General features: G+C 45.3%; 1 protein-coding gene across 1 annotated transcript; it reads right to left on the bottom strand.

The window, feature by feature from the left end:
* Positions 1-12,158: 12,158 nt before the first annotated feature.
* BPIFA1 (BPI fold containing family A member 1) lies at positions 12,159-17,217 on the bottom strand. The gene is made up of 7 exons (XM_003411504.3): positions 16,456-17,217; positions 16,154-16,286; positions 14,605-14,712; positions 14,141-14,290; positions 13,184-13,268; positions 12,557-12,620; positions 12,159-12,199 (listed from the first exon to the last, which is right to left on the bottom strand). The coding sequence occupies exons 1-7, from the start codon at positions 16,589-16,591 to the stop codon at positions 12,159-12,161; spliced, it is 717 nt and encodes a 238-aa protein (XP_003411552.1). The 5' UTR covers positions 16,592-17,217.
* Positions 17,218-22,040: the final 4,823 nt, after the last annotated feature.

The raw sequence follows: 22,040 nt of genomic DNA, 5'->3' as shown, positions 1-22,040 counted from the left end.
CTCAAGTCTTCAATTAGAACAGGCTCTTTGGTAGCATCAATGATGCTGTGGCAGAATGGCAGAAACATTTCAGCTCCTGTGCCAATTCCAGTCATTTGGTAATGGCTATTGAACCCCTCAAGGATCTGTGCTCAGTAAAAAAAAAATAATAATGAAATAATTTTTTTTATTGAAGCCCTCAAGGATCTGTGCTCAGTATAAGGGTAGAGCATGATCCATTAGCAATATCTACCATAAACAGTACAGATGCAACATCCTTGCTGCATCCCACCTGCATTGTTGCTCAAGATTATGGATACCCTTGTAATATGTCAAAGACATAAGGGAGTGGGAGAAAATCTTTAAGCAACATAGATTTCAGCCTAGAATTTGCCACCGACTCTGTGTGGACTTTGGACGAGTCTGTTCTTCTCTTTGGGTCTCAGTCTCTCCAACTGTAAAATGAGGATGTTGGGCTCCACGATACAGTAGGTCAGGCTGGTTCTAATAATCTTTGGTTGTAGCAGAGGGAGCTCAAGAAATATGCACTAAGGACTGGGTATTCTCGAGGACATGCTTGTTCTCAGAAAGGCTATACGCATTGACCCAGAGTACGTCTAGGTTCTGTCTGAGGGAATTACCCAATAGCGTGGGCAAAGAGGACTGTTAGGATGCCCACTGCAGCACTATCTATAATAACCCTGAAGAGGGACGAGCCTGAATGTCCAGCAAAAGGGGATTTATTAAATAAACTGGGCCACCAGGCAGCCATCAAAAACCCATGTAGAGAAACAAATTGAAGGCTCTTAGCAAGTGAAAAAGGAAACAGTTTACAAGGTAGCACTTGATTCTATTTTTTTATTAAAATTGTTTTTTTAAAGTGGGCAAAGGATATGAACATGCACTTCACTAAAGAAGATATTCAGGCAGCTAACAGATACATGAGAAAATGCTCTCGGTCATTAGCCATTAGAGAAATGCAAATTAAAACTATGGTGAGATTCCATCTCACTCCAACAAGGCTGGCATTAATCCAAAAAACACAAAATAATAAATGTTGGAGAGGCTGTGGAGAGATTGGAACTCTTATACACTGCCGGTGGGAATGTAAAATGGCACAACAACTTTGGAAATCTATCTGGCGTTTTCTTAAACAGTTAGAAATAGAACTACCATACAACCCAGCAATCCCACTCCTCGGAATATATCCTAGAGAAATAAGAGCCTTTACACGAACAGATGTATGCACACCCATGTTTATTGCAGCACTGTTTACAATAGCAAAAAGCTGGAAGCAACCAAGGTGTCCATCAACAGATGAATGGATAAATAAATTATGGTATATTCACACAATGGAATACTATGCATCGATAAAGAACAGTGAGGAATCTGTGAAACATTTCATAACATGGAGAAACCTGGAAGGCATTATGCTGAGTGACATTAGTCAGAGGCAAAAGGACAAATATTGTAAAAGACCACTATTATAAGATCTTGAGAAATAGTATAAACTATACTTTTGTGGTACTTTAGGTGAAGGGAAGGACAATACTCAATACACGGAAGTTCAGCTCAGCTGGACTAGACCAAAAGCAAAGAGGTTTCTGGGATAAACTGAATGCTTCTAAGGTCAGCGGAGCAAGGGCGGGGGTTTGGGGACTATGGCTTAAAGGGACTTCTAAGTCAATTGGCAAAATAATTCTATTATGAAAACATTCTGCATCCCACTTTGAAGTGTGGTGTCTGGGGTCTTAAATGCTAACAAGCGGCCATCTAAGATGCATCAATTGGTCTCAACCCACCTTGATCAAAGGAGAATGAAGAACACCAAGGTCACACGATAACTATGAGCCCAAGAGACAGAAAGGGCCACATGAACCAGAGACCTACCTCATCCTGAGACCAGAAGAACTAGATGGTGTCCGGCCAGATGACTGCCCTGACAGGGAGCACAACAGAGAACCCCTGAGGGAGCAGGAGATCAGTGGGATGCAGACCCCAAATTCTCATAAAAAGATAAGACTTAATGGTCTGACTGAGACTAGAAAAATCCTGGTGGTCATGGTCCCCAAACCTTCTGTTGGCCCAGAACAGGAACCATTCCCGAAGAGAACTCATCAGACATGGAAGGGACTGAACAATGGGTTGGAGAGAGGTGCTGATGAAGAGTGAGCTACTTGTATCAGGTGGACACTTGAGACTGTGTTGGCATCTCCTGTCTGGAGGGGAGATGGGAGGCTAGAGAGGGTTAGAAACTGGCAAAACCGTCACAAAAGGAGAGACTGGAGGGAGGGAGCGGGCTAACTCATTAGGGGGAGAGTAAGTGGGAGTATGGAGTAAGGTGTATACAAGCTTATATGTGACAGACTGACTTGACTTGCAAACTTTCACTTAAAGCACAATAAAAATTATTTAAAAAAAATTCTTTTTTTATCTAGGACAAATACTAAGCAGAAATGTACCACAGAGGTAACAATGCTTATTTCTTGGTGGTGCGATCACAGGTGACTTTTACTTACTTTTTTGTGTTTTGAAGGATTAAAAAACATTTACACTGAAAACATATTTTTGATCAGCAGACAATCCCACTAAGTGACTTTAAAATGAGTAAATAAAGGTTGGGCTGAGGATGGGGTGGGGAGGAAACCTCATTCCTTTCCCAGTACCCAACCTTCAATGCCATTGCTAGTAACAGCAACAAAAGCCCAGTCAGCCAGTTCCGGAACTGCCCAGGAAAGGAGGAAAAAAATCGGTACTAGAAGCTCATGGGCATAATCCCTCTTTTGTTTGGGCAGGAATAGATTTAAATTCAATGCACACAAACCCTGGCTGAGTCTGATTCTGTCCTAGATTTCCCAAGGGGACCAAGACCAGGTCCCTACCCTTAAGGAGCTCAAGTGGAGGGGACAGAAAGGACAGGTGATGGGTCATGGGCAGACCCAGGCTGGTGTGCTAAGTGACCTCACAGAGGTCAGCCCAAGTGGAGGGCTAAGCGCCTTGAAGTCCACACAGGCAGAGAATGGTCAGATGGAGGTCACTGAGGCAGAGGCTAAGTGCTCTGAGGAGGGTAAACCAGGCCGAGTGATCCGTGCTGGAACAGAGTGAGCCCAGGCCAAGTGTGCGCAGTGCTGTGATGGAGGTCGACGTGGCAATTATTATCAGGGTGACATGTGCGATGACAATGCCACAGTGGGACGTGCTGTGCTTAAGGTTAGTGCAGGCAGAGTGTGGCAGGTGGCAGAATGGAGGCCAACACAGGGAGCATGAGCTGTGCTGAGGATGAGGGAGGCTGGCACCTGTGTAGCGTGAGTGTTGTCACAAGCTCGTGGGGGCCCGGAGGGACTGAACTGCTTGACTGGGGAGACTTTGTTCAGAGAAGCCTTCCCGGAAGAGAGGAGCATTTGATCTGGGATTGAAGGATGCGGATGATAACAAAGGGCTGATGTGGAGGGTTAAGGATACAGTTTCTATGAACATTTTTGTAGAAGCCTTTTTGTGAACATATGTTTTCATTTCTCTTGGAGTGGAATTGCTGGGTCATAAGGTAGATGTAAGTTTAGTTTTATAAGAAACTGCCAGAAATTTTTCTAAAGTCGTTGTATCATTTTATACTTCCCCCAGCAGTGTATGAGTGTTCTGCTTGCTCCGCTCTCTTGTCATTTGGTGTCGTTAGCCTTTCTGATGAGTGTTTTTAAGCAAATCCTGGCTTCCTATGGCTCTCAGGAGAAAGTCCAGCTTATAGCCTGGCATTTGAGCCACTGAGAGCCTAGCTCTTCTCTGTCCAGCCTCGCCTTCTTCACCTCCCTTTTAATTTTCTAACTATATTGAGTTGAGGTCAGTTCATTTTTCTCTGCATTTACATGGATGGTTTTTCCAGCCTGGAATATGCCTCTGCTCTCACCCTTCTTGTGAGGTACCTATTGTCTTTTTAGGTTAATTTTCAGTGTCACCTCCTCTAGGAAGCTTTCCCAGACACTTTACCCAGAGGAAGTCACTTCCTCCTTAGTGCAATGAGGGTACCTTCAAGCTATTTCTACTGCAGCTTGGATCACCCTGTTCTCAAACTGTCTCACCCTCTAGACTGTGGACTCCATGAAGGAAGACATTCATTTGATTCACTTCTGTGCCTCCAGCACCCACATGGGGCCTGGCATATCATAGGAGCTCAGGATGCATTTAATAGTATAAACAGTGGCCGCAATGGCAACCTTAATAGTTGCTGACATTTACTGCATGTTTAGTAAAATCCTCGTTGTGTTCCCTAGAGAAAGCACCCCCCACCCCCGCACCTAAGAACCAAGAACTCTGGACCCAGAGAGCCTAAATTTTGGGGGATAGAAAGTATGAATTCCTGAAGTGTTTCACTGGGAGTGATGGTGAGTGGGACCACTCCCTGTTTACACCCTTTGATTTCTGGATGAATGCATTCTACCTATTGTGTGCCCCCCAAAAAACTGCACCCTAAAATGGCTGGTAGTTTAGGAGGTATCCTCCATCCTGAAAGAAAACGCCTGTAGTAGCCAGCCTCCAAGTTGGCTTCCAATGATCCCCACCTCTGTTTTATAGTTCCTTCCCACATTGTACCAGAGTTGGTGTGTGTGATCAATACAATACAGCAGAAGCAATGGCATGTCATTTCTGAGATTAGATTATAAAAACTCCAACTTCCATCTTGGATCGCTCGCTCTGCGGGAAGCAGCTGCCACAAAGGACAAGTCAGGCAGCCCTGTGAGAGGCCCATGAGGTGAGTTCCTGGCATCTCTGGCCAACAGCAAGCAAGGAACTAAGCACTGATGCAACTGTGTGAGTGAGCTTGGAAGCAGATCCTCCAGTCGAGCCTTCAGATGACTGCAGCTCCAGCCAACAGCTTGGTGGCAACCTCATGAGAGACTCTGAGTCAGAAACACCCAGCTAAGCTGCTCCCAAATTCCTGATCCCATAAAATCATAATAAATGTTTATTATTTCAAAGTACTAAACTTTGGAGTCATTTGTTACATAGTAATAAATGTACCCTATCCTTGTTCTATTAGGCGCTGTCAAGTTGGTTATGACTCATAGTGACCCTATGTACAACAGAATGACATGCTGCCAGTCATCCTCATGATCGTTGCTCTGTTTGAGCCCATCCTTGCAGCCATTGTGTCAATCCATCTTGTTGATGGTCTTGCTCTTTTTTGCTGACCCTCTACTTTACCAAACATGATGTCCTTTCAGGGTATCATCTCAAAGCTTGTGCTTCAGCTACATCAGTCTGTCAGGCTGACAGCTTCTGGATGGTGTGGCACGTGGTAAAACCAGTGGATTCCATAATTGTGTGCCTACTGCCATACCTCCTCTGCTGAGAAGTGGGTTCACTGGTCTGAGATGATGATAAGAGGATGTTCATGCTGTTAGCTCTTGTGTATAGTGGTGCTGGTTGAGGTTTAGCAGGGAGAAAGGCAAACCCATTCCAAGAATATATGTTAGTGCTGGTCAGGATGAATTGCTGCCTGTTCCAGGACAAAAGGGGTCTGATGTAATCAATTTGCCCTCAAGCGGCTGGTTGGTCTCCTGAAGGAATGGCACCATACTGGTCAGTATTAGTCTCTTGTTGATAGGTGAGGCATTCAGTGGCAATTGCTAGATGGGTCTTGGTGCCTCTAGTCTTCAAATCTTGTTTCTTCTAGGTCCCTGACTGAACAACTAAGACATTTTTTTCTACCCATCAGTTGGTAAATATTCTTACCTTTGGCTATTTCTCTCTTAGATCAAATTGGATGACTTAGTGCACAGCCTGAATCTTTGCGCATTGGGAGGATTGCCCCTCATTTTTTTCAGGGTCGCCCCTAAGTGGAGCTGTAGTGAAACAGCATCTGTTGTTGGCTTATTCCAGCTTATAGAGCTGACAGATGCATGAGTCAAGCTCAGGGTTTTTCCTTCTCCATCAGCTGGCCATAGGGAATGCCTCATGTGATCCTAGGCATGAGCTGAGGGAGAAGTATCAGTGTGACAGTAATAGGTGACATGGGGGCTACCTATTCACGCAGCTTACTAATGTCTCCTGGACCTTCATGAACCCAAACTAGATGCACCACTTCTATCTGATGATGGATTGCCACTGGTCCTTCCTGATCTTATGACTTAGTGGACCTGACGGATAGATACTGCAGATGTATGGGTATTTCTGGCCTCATGTTTACCTGGTGCCCCATAGCCAGGTGCTACTTCTCTAGCCATTTAGGAGCTATTCCGCTAATGGTGTATAGTTCCTGTTGCAGATGGCATGGTTTTACTCCTGAACTCTAGCAGTCTCATCTGTGACTACCTTACTGGGGCTGGCCAGAAACTCCACATGGCATTTTTATCTACCACAGATTCCCTTGATACCATGAGGTCTGCCTGATCAACAGTGCTGCTTGAACTGCAGCCTGGAGCTGCTTCAGAGTCCTTTAATGTTCGGGGACCCATGCAAAACTGGTACATAATAGTAGATGCTCAGTAAACATCCCCCTGTATGGGGGAATAGAGCACAGAGCAGGAGTTGCAAATGCAAATGCCTTTAGGTTAAGGTTGCCAGATGAAATATAGGACACCCAGCTGAATTTGAATTCCATAGAAATGGTGAATGATTTTTTAGTGTAATTATGTTCCAAATATTGCATGGGACATATTTACATTAAAAAATTATTCACCGTTTATCTGAAATTCAAATTTAACCGGTCATCTGATTTTTTTATTGGTAAATCTGAAAACCCTAGTTTAGGTACCAAGCATTTAATAGTGTAAGAAAACTTGGTGTGATAGGAGTTGGAGAAAGGTGAATGTATTTACAACTAGCAGCCAAATGGAGAATAATCAACATTCAAAGTAAAAATTAGAAATAATGGACCAGATTTAGCTAGAGGCTTCTGAATTTGCAATCCCTGGCAAAGAGCCTGGGCTGTGGAGTCTGACCATCAGGTTTTGGATCCTAGATCCACTGCTCACAAGCTAGACGACCTTTGGCTTAAAGGCTTCATCTCTATGAGGATTAAATTAGAACCTACATTTAAACAGCTTAGTGAGGTACAGGGCCCACACCAGCTGCCACAGAGTCGATTCTGACTGATGGTGACCCCATATGTGTCAGAGTAGAACTGTGCTCCATAAGGTATTCAATGGTTGGTTTATTGGAGGTAGATCAGCAGGCCTTTCTTCCGAGGTGCCTGGGTGGACTTGAACTTCCAACCTTTCGATTAACAGCTAAGTGCCTTAACCATTTGCACCACCCAGGGATAGTGGGCCCACAGTTACTGCTAAATAAATGTTAGTTTTTTTAATCACCCTAATCACTGCTGGAGGAGCCCTGGTGGCACAGTGGTTAAAGTGCTTGATTGCTAACCAAAAGGGCAGCGGTTTGAACCTGCCAGCCACTCTGCTGGGAGAAAGATGTGGAAGGCTTCTCCTGTAAAGATTACAGCCTCAGAAACCCTGTGGGGCAGTTCTGCTCTGTCGTATAGGATCCCTGAGTCGAAATCCACTTGATGGCAACGGGTTCCCTCTGGTGGTCACAGAATGTAATGTGTAAAATAATATATTTGGTACACTCTCTTATGGAATGTTGGGTGAAGTGTCCAAGAATGACCTGAAGCCTTCAGTGAAATTTGCAAAGGACAGCAGAGAGGATTCAGCCTAGACACAAGGCCGCATATCCTGGGACCCAGGCTGTGTAATTGCAGGGCGAGGTTGTCCAGAGCTGGGATGGGCATCCAGGGTCTCCTGCTACTACTGTGAGAGCAACCCAGCACAGGATGGTGCTGCTAATTCTTGGAGACCCTGAGCATTCAAGTCAGGTGGTTGAGGCCCCTCTGGGAAAGTGACCCAGATCCCAAAAATCAACTTATGAAAAGCCAAATTTTCCAAAGGACCAATGTGTTGAGTAAAGAATTGGCTGAATTTATCAGAATTACCAATTGACCAAAATTTGTTCGAAATAACATTCTCTCTCTCTCTCTATATATATCTCCACCCATTGCCATCGAGTCAATTCCAACTCATAGCAACCCTATAGGACAGAGTAGAACTGCCCCAGGGTTTCCAAGGAGCAGCTGGTGGATTCAAACTGCAGACATTTGGCTTAGCAGCTGAGCTCTTAACCACTGTGCCACCAGGGCTCCATGTATTTATGTATATGTATATATATGTGTGTATATATATATGTGTGCATATATATATAATTGATTTTATTTTTGTTGTTGAGAATATACACAGCAGAACATATACCATTTCAACAATTTCTACATATACAATTCACTGACATTTATTACATTTTCCAGGTTATGTAACCATTCTCCCCTTCCTTTTCTGAGTTGTTTCTCTCCTATTCACTTAAATTTATTGCCCCCTAAGTTTACTATCTAATCTTTTGAGTTACTGTTGTCAATTTGATCCCATATAGGCAGATTTTAAATGAAAATAACATTCTTGAATGTGTTCAATGAATATGAAAGAAGCCTTCTTAGGACCGTGACCAATATTTCAGTATTTTATGTGGGAAAATTTCAATTTAGATGAATTTCTTTCTATTCATTTTACAAATAATCTTCTTTTTGCCAATATAGTCATAGACATTCAAGAATAAATCAAACCAACCATCTGCTGTTGAGTTAATTTCTACTCATGGGAGTAGAACTGTACTCCATAAGGTTTTCATGGCTGTGACCTTTTGGAAGCCGATCCCTAGGCCTTTCTTCCAAGGTGCCTCTGGGTGGGTTTGAACCACTAACCTTTTGATTAGTAGCCAATCATTCGAGAATACCACTTTTTTAAATAAGTTCTTTAGTAAATCAGTAAAATTTGTTAGTTTGGTCAATAGTTTATATGGCTAATTGGCTTTCAGTGAATTGACCTTTTAGCAAAATGATCTTTAGGAGAACTGACTTTTGGCAGATTAATTTGTAGTAAATAGCTTCCAGACCCCCTCACTCTGTGTCTCAGGAGACCCTGGCAACTTATTTCAGTTGGGCAGCCTTTGTTTTGCTGTGGAATTTCAGCATGAGATACCCTGAGTCATATACCGCCAAGTTGTGGACTCCGTCATGCCAAGAAGGGCACCCAGAAGCAGCAGAAGGGAGCGAAGGGCCTAGGCTTCTGAGTCACATAGACTTAGGCTTGAATCTCAACTCTTCTGCTGGCCTTGGACAATTTGCTTGATGTTTCCCTCTAAGCCTCAGTTTTCTCATCTTAAAATGGAGGAAAAAATACTTTGTAGAGATACTGTAATGATTTAGTAAAATTATCTGTGTCCATCACCTGGCTCAATGCCAGCACACAGTAGACCCACACTTAGCTTAGTATCAGATATAGAGTATTTATCATGGTTCGGGTCCCAAGCTCAGCACTTAGCCAGGATTACAGTTTACTGAATTTCTTGTTGTCTATCCCCCTTCCCCACTGGAATGTACATTTCATGATGGGTGGGCTTTGTTTTGTCCATTGCTGAATCCCAATCAACTAGAACAGTGCCTGGCAGAGTAGGCCCTAAATAAATACGTGCTGAATTAATGAATTATCACATACAATTATCACCACCGTCCTATGAAGCAGGGTATGCTTAGTGATGGCAATGGTGCTACAAAGGTACCCCAAACTTTAAAGGAGGGAAACCCTTTTCTCTTACCAGAGGAAGTGTACTCCGAAGCATGCAGGTGAAATCCCTACTGTGTTTTTATTTTCTCTGTCTATCTTCCCACCACTTGACCTGGAGGCAAACCTAGTCATGGGATGTGTGCAAAAGAGCAGGGAGATGAGAGATCTGGCTTTCTGGCCAGAAAACCAGGGATGAAGGACCTCTGGGAGCAAGAGAATGTGGGGGGATTATGTAAAGAAGGGAGTTTGAAAAGAGATTTTAATGCATATGAGTTCCTTGCTCACCCTTGAGTGTACATATGTGGATCTGACTCTAAACAATATATCAAAGGAGTTGAGAACTGAACCATGGGTTCACTGGGGTTGTAAATATAGATAGGCAAACTTTCCCTTTCCTGTAAGAATCAGGGACTTCTTGAGTCAGGAACCATTTTGCTGCCTCCTTTACTATTTCTTTAAATTAATACCATTTTTTCCTTTAAGGTGTTGGCCATCTACTTGAGGAGATAAGTGAAATGTAACAGTGGAAAATCAAAGAATCAAGAACCATTCCCTTTATTTATTTTTGAAATGGTACCAAGTGCCTGACATGAAGGTGTCCAGGAAAGAAAAGGTGAAGAGTGGGGTTAAGCGGACAGAGAGGCTGTTTGGAGGAAGCCTGCTGGCTGGGCCTCAAAGGATGGTAGGAGTTAAAGGGTGAATTCCAGGAAGGGGAAAGAGCATAACCAAAGGTACAGAGGAAGGAGGGATGGGGAGCAATCAGGGCAATTCATATGAAGGGCTCATTTTAAGGAGCCATATGAGGGGAGGTTAGATTTTTAGGGCAGAGCTGCATCATGGAGGGCTATGGAATTAGGAAGTAGACTTTGAAACAGAACTCAAAGCGCTAGTGATCCATAGCAGGTTTTTGAGCTAAGGACTGATGTGGCAGAAGGAACATTCTAGGGAGATTATTCGGTTGGCTACTATCTTCTCTTCCTCTCTTAGACTCACCCCTGAACAAGAGGATGTTGTTCAGATCATGGGAAGACTCATGGATTTATTGTTCCCCACTAAACTGGGATTAGATGGTAGGACGTAAACTCAGATTCCTTTAGTCCTTAGGTCTGAGATGGGAGTGGGTGGGCTGGATTTTATTGATTGAACCACATGGGGCTTTTAGCCAAGGTCTGGTGGTAGGAAAACTCCCACGAAGGCTTTTTCAAGCCTTTCAGCAATGGTCACTTTGGATCAGTCTGTCCTTCCTCCTATATGTCCTGTTTGTCATCTTTATCATTCTCTTGCTTGGGGAACAGAAAAGAGCCCAGTATGGCTGGATCCAAGTAAGCCAAAGAAGAGTGGTAGATGCCTGTGTACCCATCAGCTTTCAGGACATCTCCCTTGGGGCCCCCCCAGCCACTTCCATGCACAATGGCCATGACTAAAGACATCATCTTCCTGTTGGACTCAACTTATCTCACATTCTAAGTTATGCTTGGACTCTCCAACCTGAGACATGGATGGGAGCCTCATCTGCTCCCTCACTCACACCCTTCCAATTCCACCTCCTAAGCATCTCTCATATTGGCCTTTTCTCTCCTTTTGTGAAACTAGTGTCATCATCTCTGTCTAGATTACTGCATCTATCCCCAACCTCCCTGTCTCCCCTTCCTAAGGACACCAAATCAATCAGTATGAAATTCACGTACAATTGAAGATCTTTCTGTCCTGCTTAAGACCTTTAAGATCTACAATGTTAGATACAAACTCTGTTACATGGCCTTATCCTCCCAGGCCAGGGCTCTTTCCAAACTATGAGCCTTCAAGTAATGGTGAAGAATGACAAGACCCCCAGTGCAGAGGAAGAACAGGTTTATTTGGTAAAGATAATGGAATGTAAGGGACCTAGTAGGCAAGGAGGACAGCAGGTCTCACAGAAAGAAGACTGCTCTGATCCCAAAATGGTGGCTGTGTCATTGTCTAGGACATGGATCAAGCTTCTGTGAGGCCTGGGAAGCTGGGCAGGGAGTATGTTGAGCAGCAGGAAATGTTTCTGTTGGGAGAAGACACCAGTCAGAATGGAGACTTAAGATCACTGACTCTTCTTATTGGTACTGGCCCATCATCAAACTCTCTCTCCAGTGGGAGGGGAGGAGGCTGAGATTCAGGGGCTAGGGGTCTTGTCTTAGCCACAGTGCAGCCTAGGCCTGGGGCCAGGTGCCTCCTTGTGCACATGTTTGAGTGTGTGTGTATGTCCATATGTTCTTGTGTGTGAACGTGTACATCTGCGGATATGTCTGAGTGACCATGTGTTTGGGCATTTATGTCTCTGTGTGTCTGTGACCATGTGTGTCTTTTTGAAACACTGTGTTGCTCCACCTATCAGCATATCTGTGCTTCTGTGTGTGTCTGCATGGGTGTCGGTCTCTCTCTTTGGATGTCACTATCCCATGTCCCCTGCTGCCCCCTCCAGAAAAAGGACAGCCAGTCCTACAAATCCTGGGGTGGGGGGCAGGAATCATCACACCCACCATCATGCTTACACAGCAGCACTCACCAGCTCAGCAGAGGCCAGGGCTCTTCCTGGAAGGCTTAGACCTTGATGACAAATTTCAATCCAGGGATTAGCAAGTCTGGAAAAAACAAAACAAAACAGATCAGAGTGATGACCTCAGTGTGAAGGAGTCCAGAATTCCTGCTGAGGTCTGGGGCCAAGGGATGGGAGCTCTGAACATCCAGCTCAGGCTGGACTTGGAGGGGCAGGCCTCCTTCCACCAGCCAGCCCAGTTGTTCTCTGTGTCAGGTCTGATTGGGGGAGTCAGAGTCTACACTTCAAAAGTATCTAGATAACTAAAGGCAAAAATGAAACTCAAAATGGGGAGAGTTGAGGCCAAAGGTCTGACTATCTTCCAGCTTGCAGTAACAAAGCTCTCCATGGGAAACTGTTGTTCCTGCAAGGGGGACAAGAGGGCTTGGAAGTGGGTACTTACTGGCAATGTTATGTACCAGGGTGACATCCAGGTGGCTGAGAATTTCATTGACCAGAGCGCACACCTGGGGCAGAGAGGGGAGTTAGGCAAAGTGGCACCTGGAGGGAGACTCTGGTGACAGCAGCATCCCCTGCTGAATTTTGGGGGGAGATTTTCTATCATTTTTCTATCTCTAGAAGTGCTTGATTCTAAGCCGTCCCACAGATGAATGCTCACACATCCACACTGGATACAAGGAGAAACTGAAGCCATGAATTGCACGACATGCCTGGGTTCACTCCGTGTTACCACATCTGCTTCTAAATAGAGTGGGCTGTTCTATAAGGAATAAATTTCTGTTTATAAAGGACCCCAAGCATAGGACCAGACTGGGAGCTCCTGGAAGCAGGGGCCAATCCATTCCAGTGCAGTGTGGACAAGCACAGCGCCTGGCCCAGGGCAGGAAACAATCAGTGTTAAAGGATAGAAAGAAGAAACGTGGACAGATAGATCAATGGACAGATGGATTGATAGATATAAATTACTTATTAAACCGAGAGGCTCAGGCCAGCTCATCCTAGGGAAGTCTTTCAGCCTGAGAATCTCTAAGACCCAAGGATCAGGAGAATCCCACTTTTGCCCACTTACTTTGCCCTGTATCAGCTCAGAAGGAACATTATTCACGATCCCGGTGAGGCTGTCGACAAGGCTTTGAATGAGGGGAGGGGCAATTCTGAAAGAGAAAAGTCATGGGGTGACGTTGGACCTGCAGCCACCTGCAGTTGCTATGGAAAAGACTTCAGAGGGACCACTATGCCCACCACAGTCTTAGCACTAAGCAACTGAAAACTGCAGGTGAACGCCAAAGGGTCTATCTAAGGGTGAGTTACGCTCCACACAGCACACAGTAGTAGTAGTAGTAGTAGGTATGTGTTGAATAAACACATGAAGTTATTCACAAAGTCTTTGTAGAACCCATAAATGAATGAATAGTGCTTAGTACATGGCTATCATGAGGATTCAACAACATGATACATGTAAAGCACATTATTTGTGTTCAGTAATTATTAGCTATGATCAGAATGACTATTGCATATTCTGCATGTCATAGTCTCCCTGTGTGACAGGTAACTAAACTAAGTAACTTAGCTAGGCTCCATAGCTATTTTACCCTTTACTGGGATAAAGTACAGTCATACCTATTATACTAGTAGCTCTGTCAATAACCCCAATGTAGCTCTGTATTACAGATGAGTAAGCTAAGACCTAGAGATGGGGAAGCATTGTCCAAGTTCACACAGGATGCTCCCCACTTCCTCCCTCCCACTTCCCAATAAGAGATGGGGCTTGAACTCAGATCTCTTGTTGTCTAATCCAGCATAAAATTGACTGGCCTGGTTTAAGAAGAGACAAGTGACTCTTTACCCATCCATCTACCTATCCATCCATCCATCCTTCCAGCCATCTATTCATCCTCCCTCTCATCCATTTTCCCACCCTTCCAATCTCCCATTCACCTATTCTCCCACTGTTCCATCTTTCCAGTCATCTATCCATCATCCCACCCTGACGTCTATGCACATAAGTTACCCACCGTGGACTCACCCATCAAGCAGGGAGATTTTCAGGCTGCCAGGGGAATGGGTGCAGTCACCAACGATCAGGCGGAATTTCCCCTGATCATCTTGCACAACTAAGAGTTCCACAGTGATGTTCAGCTTCACATTCAGTCTCCATGGACCTCCAACTATGGGCCTACAGAGGAGATGGAACAGTTGGCACCTGGCCCCGCCACATTCCAAGACAGAGGGGGATTTTCTCCTCACCAGGAATGCCAGCCTCACTTCATTCCATCTTGCCCACAGTTGTACTCATCTCATTTCCCATTAGGGAAAACCAAGGCTCAAAGAGTTCAAATGAAATTTCCCAGGATTACTTGGCATATCAGCAAATAAGCTGAAGTTGGAGGTTCAGGTCTACTAGATGCCAACACCCCCTTTTTGGTTACCCATTGTCATCAGAGTCTCCTTTGGTGAACCATCCTCCCACACCCTGTGGAGCCCGCTCACATCTTCACATTGATGACCAGGCCCAGAGGAATGGTGACATAGAGACGGTGGCCATCAGGACTCTGCACAAGGCCAAGTTCCAGCAGCTGAGGATCAGTGACTTTTACTCTGTCCAAGGAGCAATATTGGAGAAAGAAACATCAGCTCCTCTAGCCCCAATCTCACTAAGACCAGAAACCACCTAACCCAACCTCACTCATCCCAGTGACGGAGCTGCCCATAAGGTAGGGTTGGAGAAACAGGAAGGGAGTTTTGAAGCAAAAGCCACATGGGTTCAAAATTGCACATTAGTCTTCCCCAGTCTCTACAATGGGTCAGATCCTAACACACTTATTGACCTCTCCTCATCTCAATTCTAGGAAGTATTTCTAAATAGGGGCCATGTCTGGGTAATACTTGCACCTCGTATGCCCAGCGCAGAGCCTAACAAAGAAAAGGGCTGTTTCATATTGGTTGAATTTGTGGATTAATGAGAGGATGGATAGACAGATGTGTGGGTGGATGGATGGGAGAGTAAGTGATTAGATGAAAGGGAAGATGGAGGAACGGATGGATGGGTAAGTGGATGATGTATTGGCAACAGCAATAAGTTTTGCACAAACATTTATGGATAGGAATCACTCAACCTGCCATGGCCTTCAGTGACAGGTCAATTGACAATGTTTATCATGGGGATTAAGAGATAGGAAGTCAGGGAGAAGGGGCAAAGGATGGAAGTGAGCTCTTCTCTGTGACAGTCACTGCACCAGGTGATCTAAATCTTCTCTAGTCCTCCAAACAGTCAGTGGATATTATAATCTCCATTTGCAGATAAGGAAGCCAAGCCCAGAAAAATTGAGTACCTTGTTCCAGGTCACCCAGCAAATACATCGTATATTACAGAATCAAACTCAAGTCTCTCTGTCTGCCTGTCTTCAAGTCAGAGGGCAAGCACCTGGATGGATAGGGATCTTGGAAATTGCTTTGATCCAGGCTTATCAAGGGACCAAGCTTTGTCAGCATCAAGCTTTTCCATTATTGCATTCTTGTCTTAAATGAAACAGCACACTGGGTCTTTCCATGGACATCACATTGCTCTTAATCATATCACCAGTGTAACTGAGGAGGGCAACCTACATTTCCTTGCTTACATTGAAGGCTGCCTGTGTTTGAAGGGATTCCACAGGTAGAGAGAAAAACATTACTGCAGTGTAGTGGAAAGAGCCTTGGCTTTGGGCTTAGGTAAACTTGAAATGGATTCTTTGCTCTGCATCACTGTAGTTGTGTGAGCATGGGGACCTCTCTAGGCCTCAGTTTTCCCACCTGTAAAACTGGAATTGTTATCTTGACCTCAAAGTGTTGTTGTGAGAATTGGAGAGGATGCTGGGGACCCAGGACGTGTAAGAGGGTGGCTGGTGTGCCCTGCAAGATTGTGAGAAGGGTCTCAGGACTGAATCTTGCCCCATGTTCAGGCTGGCCCGCTAACTCCTTTAGGGCCACTGCCTTGGGATGTCAGATTTCCAACTAGGCTCCCTGGTGGGGGCCAAAGCTCTCTTTCAGGACAACTCACTCAATGAGGTTGTTCTGGAGAAGGTCCCCAACCAGGCCATTAGAGTTGTCTCCTCCAGCCTTCAGGATGTCCAAGATTGGACAGTTTTTGAGAATGCCCAGCAGGTCCCCAGAGAGCAGGCCATTGGTGAGAGCTGGAAATGGACACAAGGGTCCCCAGGAATCAGATTGGACAATTCCATCTACTCTGTCCCTCCTTCCCCACCATTCATCCCTGCTCTCATCTCTCCTCCACTGGATGGTTGGACACACACACACACACACACACACACACAACATCTGAAAGTTGTCAGAGACTCTCACCACTTATCAAGCTTCCAGCAAGATCCGTGGGAATCGAGGACAGAGCTGGCACTAGGGGCAGACCTTCGCCTTCAAGCAGGGCCTTGGTTTGGGCCAGCAGCCCGCAGAAGACAATGAGGCCCCGAATTTGAAACATCTCTCTTGATACCTATGGAGAGAATGAGGGGTCCAGTGTGACATGGATAGCAGAGAAGAATTTATCACCTCCCTCACCTGCTCACTTGTCTGCTCCCCAGAACATCAGGTAGTGAGCAATAATAGCTCCCACTGTTACTATGATAACATTGAGCATTTTCTCTGTGCCTGGCATAAGGATGAGTGCTTACACTCAGTGACCTATTTTATCTTTCCCACAACCCTAAGACATGGGCACTTGTTACCTGCATTGCATAGATGACGAGACTGAGGTCTAGCAGGTTTCAGTAACTTCCCCCAATGTCGCAAATATACAGTGGAGACAGGATTTGGATCCAGAACTGTCTGACCCAGAGGCCACTGTTTAAATGAAGTGACCACCAGATTTATGCGCCAATACCTTGTATCACTGCCCCCAGTCTCTGCTCTTCAGACAAAGCAAATTAAGAGACTTAAACATGCTCATGGCTGAGGAACTAGACTGCCTCACAGTCAGCCCCACTAAGTCCTTTGGTCTCAGGTCTAGGCCCTGATGGTTTGTGGAAGCCTCACAAGTCACAGAATATTGGAGCTTACACAGCTGTAGCCACCATCTCATCCATGCCCAAGCTGGGGAAGCCTTGGGGCCATCCAAAGCCTTCATTACATGGGGACCCAGGGGACCAGAGATGAGTAGTGATGCTTCCAAGGTCACACAAAAAATCGATGGCAGAGCTGTGGCTGGAGGCAGGTCTTCTCGCCCTTCCCTCACCCCACATATGAACACAAGCCTACTTACTATCTCTTCTTCTCCTTTAAACTTAACGGATTTCTGGAGTAACCCCTGAGGTTTGTCTGCCTTTTGAACCAGCCCTCTCCCAGACACCACTCATCTTTTCCCGGACCTATTTGGCAGCCAAAGGGATCAAAAGTGTCAAAGCCAGAGCTGGAACCTATACTTTGGAGATGGCTAGCTGCTTTGGGCAAAATCCCACCAACTGGGTGATGTGGCCAAAACTCTAACACTGTGATTGGCTGAATTTGAAAGGCCTTTTTGGCCCAAAAAGCCAGTGAGCCCTCCCTGGGGAGGTGAACTTGGGTCGGGGGCTCTGAATCGTTTAAGGCAACAGACCTTCAAAGAACCCAGTTGAAGCTAAGGACCCTAGTCCAGGAAAAATGAATCAAAAAAATGTACAAAATTGGGTGGATAATTTTAGGAGGTTCGTGGATAATCCTAATCCCCAATGGCAAACTCGGGGTAGAACTCTTGCCTTAGAGATTTTGATTTAGGGTGTGAATAGCATTCCCCTGAGAAGGTCTAACCTGGAAAATTCAGTGGTTTACACTTACAGCCACCTGCTCCCATCACCATCAAATTCTCTGTTGCAGAATATTTCTACATCAGTGTTACTGGTCTCTTGGGAAAGTGGAGTAAATAGCTATCTTCTCCATCTCCTATAAAATGGCCAGACCTGCTTCTCTTGGGGGAATGAGCGATCCTAAGGGGAGCCTACCAGTACTGGCCCCCCAGCGAGCAGCTCCAGGAGCCCTGCCACCCAGGAGCACTAAGAGGGAGAGGAATGGGCAGATCTCACCTGGACCACTCAGAAGGCCTCGTGCTGTCCTGGTCTGCCCTTCCCTTTCTTGCTTGCTTCTACTGAGGAGGCAGCCTCTTTTATAGTGTGGGAATCAGGAAACATGGGCTCAGAAGATGGGTTTCTAGATAATTCAGAATTCTGCAATCTGGTGGTGTCTTTCAGGGCTCTCCAAAGTAAATAATTGCCAATCACATTAGAAGGTGGGGCAGTTAAGCCATTTGATCGGCAAGTTAAACAGAGAAAAACTTGAGATGGGGTTGTTACTCAAGACTTCACAGTTTCAGGAATGGGGCTGGAGACCCATGCTCCGAGGTGGACTGAAGGATCACGTGTGGGACACCAGGAGAGGCAGCCAGTGGAGCCCAGGAGGGGCCCTCAGTCTCCCATCAAGGCCCTTTTCCATTCCTGATCCAATACTTTTCTCTGTTGGGGGACTTCTGCCCCCAAAGTGTTGAAAAGAGTAAAACTGCATGTGAACTCCACACATCTGGGGTGTCCTCAATTCCAGGCAGGGGCCTCCCATTTCCTGAGTTTCTATTGCGTGAAAGTCACATGAGGGGCTATATGTCCTCACAACAACCCTGAGAGGGAGGGTTATTTCTTCTTACTTACAGAGAAGGAAACTGAGGCCCAGGGGGACAAGTGACCTGCCTGGAGACACAGACAGGCGGCAGAGCCAGAACTCAACTCATTAGATCATAATGACAATAAAAGCAATGTCAACCAACACTTCTTGAGCTCCTGCTGTGCGCCAGGCCCTGTGTAGTTTTTCACATACAGCTTCTCATGAATCCTCACAGCATCTTGTAAGGTAGGAATGAGCACCACCATTTTACAAGGAAGAAACTGAGGCTTGGAGTGTGAGGCGACATGTTGGAGTTACATGACTGGTGTGGAGTGGAGGCAGTGGTACTGTACTCCAGGCCTTTCTCTTATCACTTGGCTGAGAGGTGGAGGTGCTTTCCCCACACTCAGTGACCATTTCCCTTTCCCTTGTCTATGAATTTCATGCTCTTATGCTTCCAATTTTCATATTCCAGAATATTCTTTCCAGGTTCCCAGGTCTGAGGGATTTTGTGTATCCTGGTCTCTAATCTTACCCTTTCTTTTACCCTCCCTCCGTGAAGGACAAGGCATTTGTCTCCACCACTTGGGCTTTTGAAGTCCATTGTACAGATGAAAAAACTGAGGCACAGAGAGGCCAAGGTCTTGGATTGGCGAGAGCAGACCTTGCTCTGCAAAACCTAACATCCTAGAAGCAAAAGAGGAGAAAGAAGAAAATGCTCATTTAATGAGCACCTACTATGTGTGTGATACTTTCCATATTTGAACCTCATCCTCATCAGTGGTTGGTATTGTTGCTATGTCATATAAGGAGCCCTCGTGGCTCCATAGTTAAGTGCTTGACTGCTAACCAAAAGGCTGGCAGTTTGAACCGACCCAGTGGCTCTGCAGGAAAAAGACCTGGTGATCTGCTTTGTGATAGTTAAGATTGTGTGTCAACTTGGCTGGGCCATGATTCTCAGCAGTTTGGCAGTCGTATGATGTTCTGACCAATTCCATGATGAGATCTGATATAATGTGATCCCCTCCATGATGGGAGCTGCTGTGAGTAGCCAATCAGTTGAAAGGGAATTTTGTTGAGCCTGTGGCCTGCATTAAATATAAGTAGACATTCTGGCAAGGCTTGTGGGCTTTTGCTCGTTCTGGATCCTGCAGCTGGCTCCTGTTCTTCTGACCTCCGGTTCTTGGAAATTGAGCTAGCAGCTAACCTGGGATTCATTGATCTCTGCAGCCTGTAAGCAAGAGCCCTGCTCTCTGACCTGCTGATCTTCAGTTCACCAGCCCCTGCAGCTACGTGAATCAGGAGAAGCCTTTATTCTGACCCATGGACTTGGGATATTCCAGCCTCGACAACCTTGTGAGCCATTTCCTTGACATAAATCTCACTCTACATATACTTATATGCTTTACTGGTTTTGCTTCTCTAGAGAACCCAGGCTAAGACATGCTTCCATAAAGATTACAGCCTAGAAAATTCTATGGGGCAGTTCTACTTTGTCACATGGGTTACTATGAGTTGAAATAGACTCCACAGCACTTAATAACAACATTGATGAGTAGACTGAGGTTTGGAGAGGGGTGGCTACTTCCCAAGGATACATAGCGAGTGCGTGGTGGAGTTGAAATTCACCCCATGTTTGCCAGACTCCCTGTAACCACTGAGCCTGCTGCCTTTCCCTCATGCCAGGCCTGGGCTGAGCCTGCTTCCATTTTCTATGAGAGCCCTGGCCAATACCTCCAAGGGGCAGGTGGTAACAACTCTTGTGGGTTGTTTAGGTCACTTCAATATTTGTGGAGAAAATGAGGCAGAAAAATCAAAGAACTCATTCAAGTTTGTGCAGTCAGTTAATGGACAGCTTATATCCTTCAGCATTAAGGCAGGAGGCTGAATATGTGTAGTGGCAGGAAGAGGATAGGTTTGGGAGCAGACAGCCCTAGTTTAAATCCTGTGGCCCTGGGAAAGTCACTACAACCCTCTGGACTTCAGTTTCCTCATCTGTACAATGGGGAGGATAAGATTTACCTCTCAGGGTTATTGGGGGTCAATGTTTGAGAAACTGATATGAATCTCTGTTCATGAACTCAGAAGTCCACGAATTTTTCCTATTTATCTATAAACCCAGTAAATCCCAATGCTGTTGAGTTAATTCCAACTCATAGCAACTCCATGTATTACAGAGTAGAACTGCTCCATGGGAATTTCTTGGCTGTAATCTTTATGGAAACAGATCACCAGGCCTTTCTTCCAAGGTGCCTCTGGGTGGACTTGAACCACCAACCTTCTGGTTAGCAGCTGAGTGCCTTAACCATTTGCACCAGCGCTGCCACTAATTGTGAGACAGCCCTGAATTCTAAACCCGGCTCAGCTGATTACCAGCTGCATGACTTAGGGCAAGCTACTGCCACTCTTTCCCCCACGTGTCTGTCAGCTTGTCGTACTATGGGGGATTGCATGTTTCTGTGATGCTGGAAGCTATGCCACCAGTATTCAGATACCAGGAGGGTCACCCATGGAGGATAGGTTTCAGATGAGTTTCCAGACTAAGACAGAGTAGGAAGAAGGACCCGGCAGTCTACTTCTGAAAAGCATTAACCACTGAAAACCTTATGAATAGCAGCGGAACATTGTCTGATATAGTGCTGGAAGATGAGCCCCCCAGGTTGGAAGGCATTCAAAAGATGACTGGGGAGGAGCTGCCTCCTCAAAGTAGAGTTGACCTTAATGATGTGGATGGAGTAAAGCTTTTGGAACCTTCATTTGCTGATGTGGCACGACTCAAAATGAGAAGAAACAGCTGCAAACATCCATTAATAATCGGAACCTGGAATGTACGAAGTATGAATCTAGGAAAATTGGAAATCATCGAAAATGAAAAGGAACACATAAACATCGATATCCTAGGCATTAGTGAACTGAAATGGACTGGTATTGGCCATTTTGAATCTGACAATCATATAGTATACTATGCTGGGAATGACAACTTGAAGAGGAATGGTGTTGCATTCATCATCAAAAAGAACATTTCAAGATGTATCCTGAAGTACAACGCTGTCAGTGATAGGATAATATCCATATGCCTACAAGGAAGACCAGTTAATACGACTATTATTCAAATTTATGTACCAACCACTAGGGCCAAAGATGGAGAAATAGAAGACTTTTAACAGCTGTTGCAGTCTGAAATTGATTGAACATGCAATCAAGATGCATTGATAATTACTGGTGATTGGAATGCAAAAGTTGGAAACAAAGAAGAAGGATCAGTAGTGGGAAAATATGGCCTTGGTGATAGAAACAATGTCGGAGAT

The sequence above is a fragment of the Loxodonta africana genome, chromosome 24 (assembly GCF_030014295.1).
Source record: "Loxodonta africana isolate mLoxAfr1 chromosome 24, mLoxAfr1.hap2, whole genome shotgun sequence".
Classification (NCBI taxonomy): Eukaryota; Metazoa; Chordata; class Mammalia; order Proboscidea; family Elephantidae; genus Loxodonta; species Loxodonta africana.
This window is presented reverse-complemented; position numbering and strand designations above follow the sequence as displayed.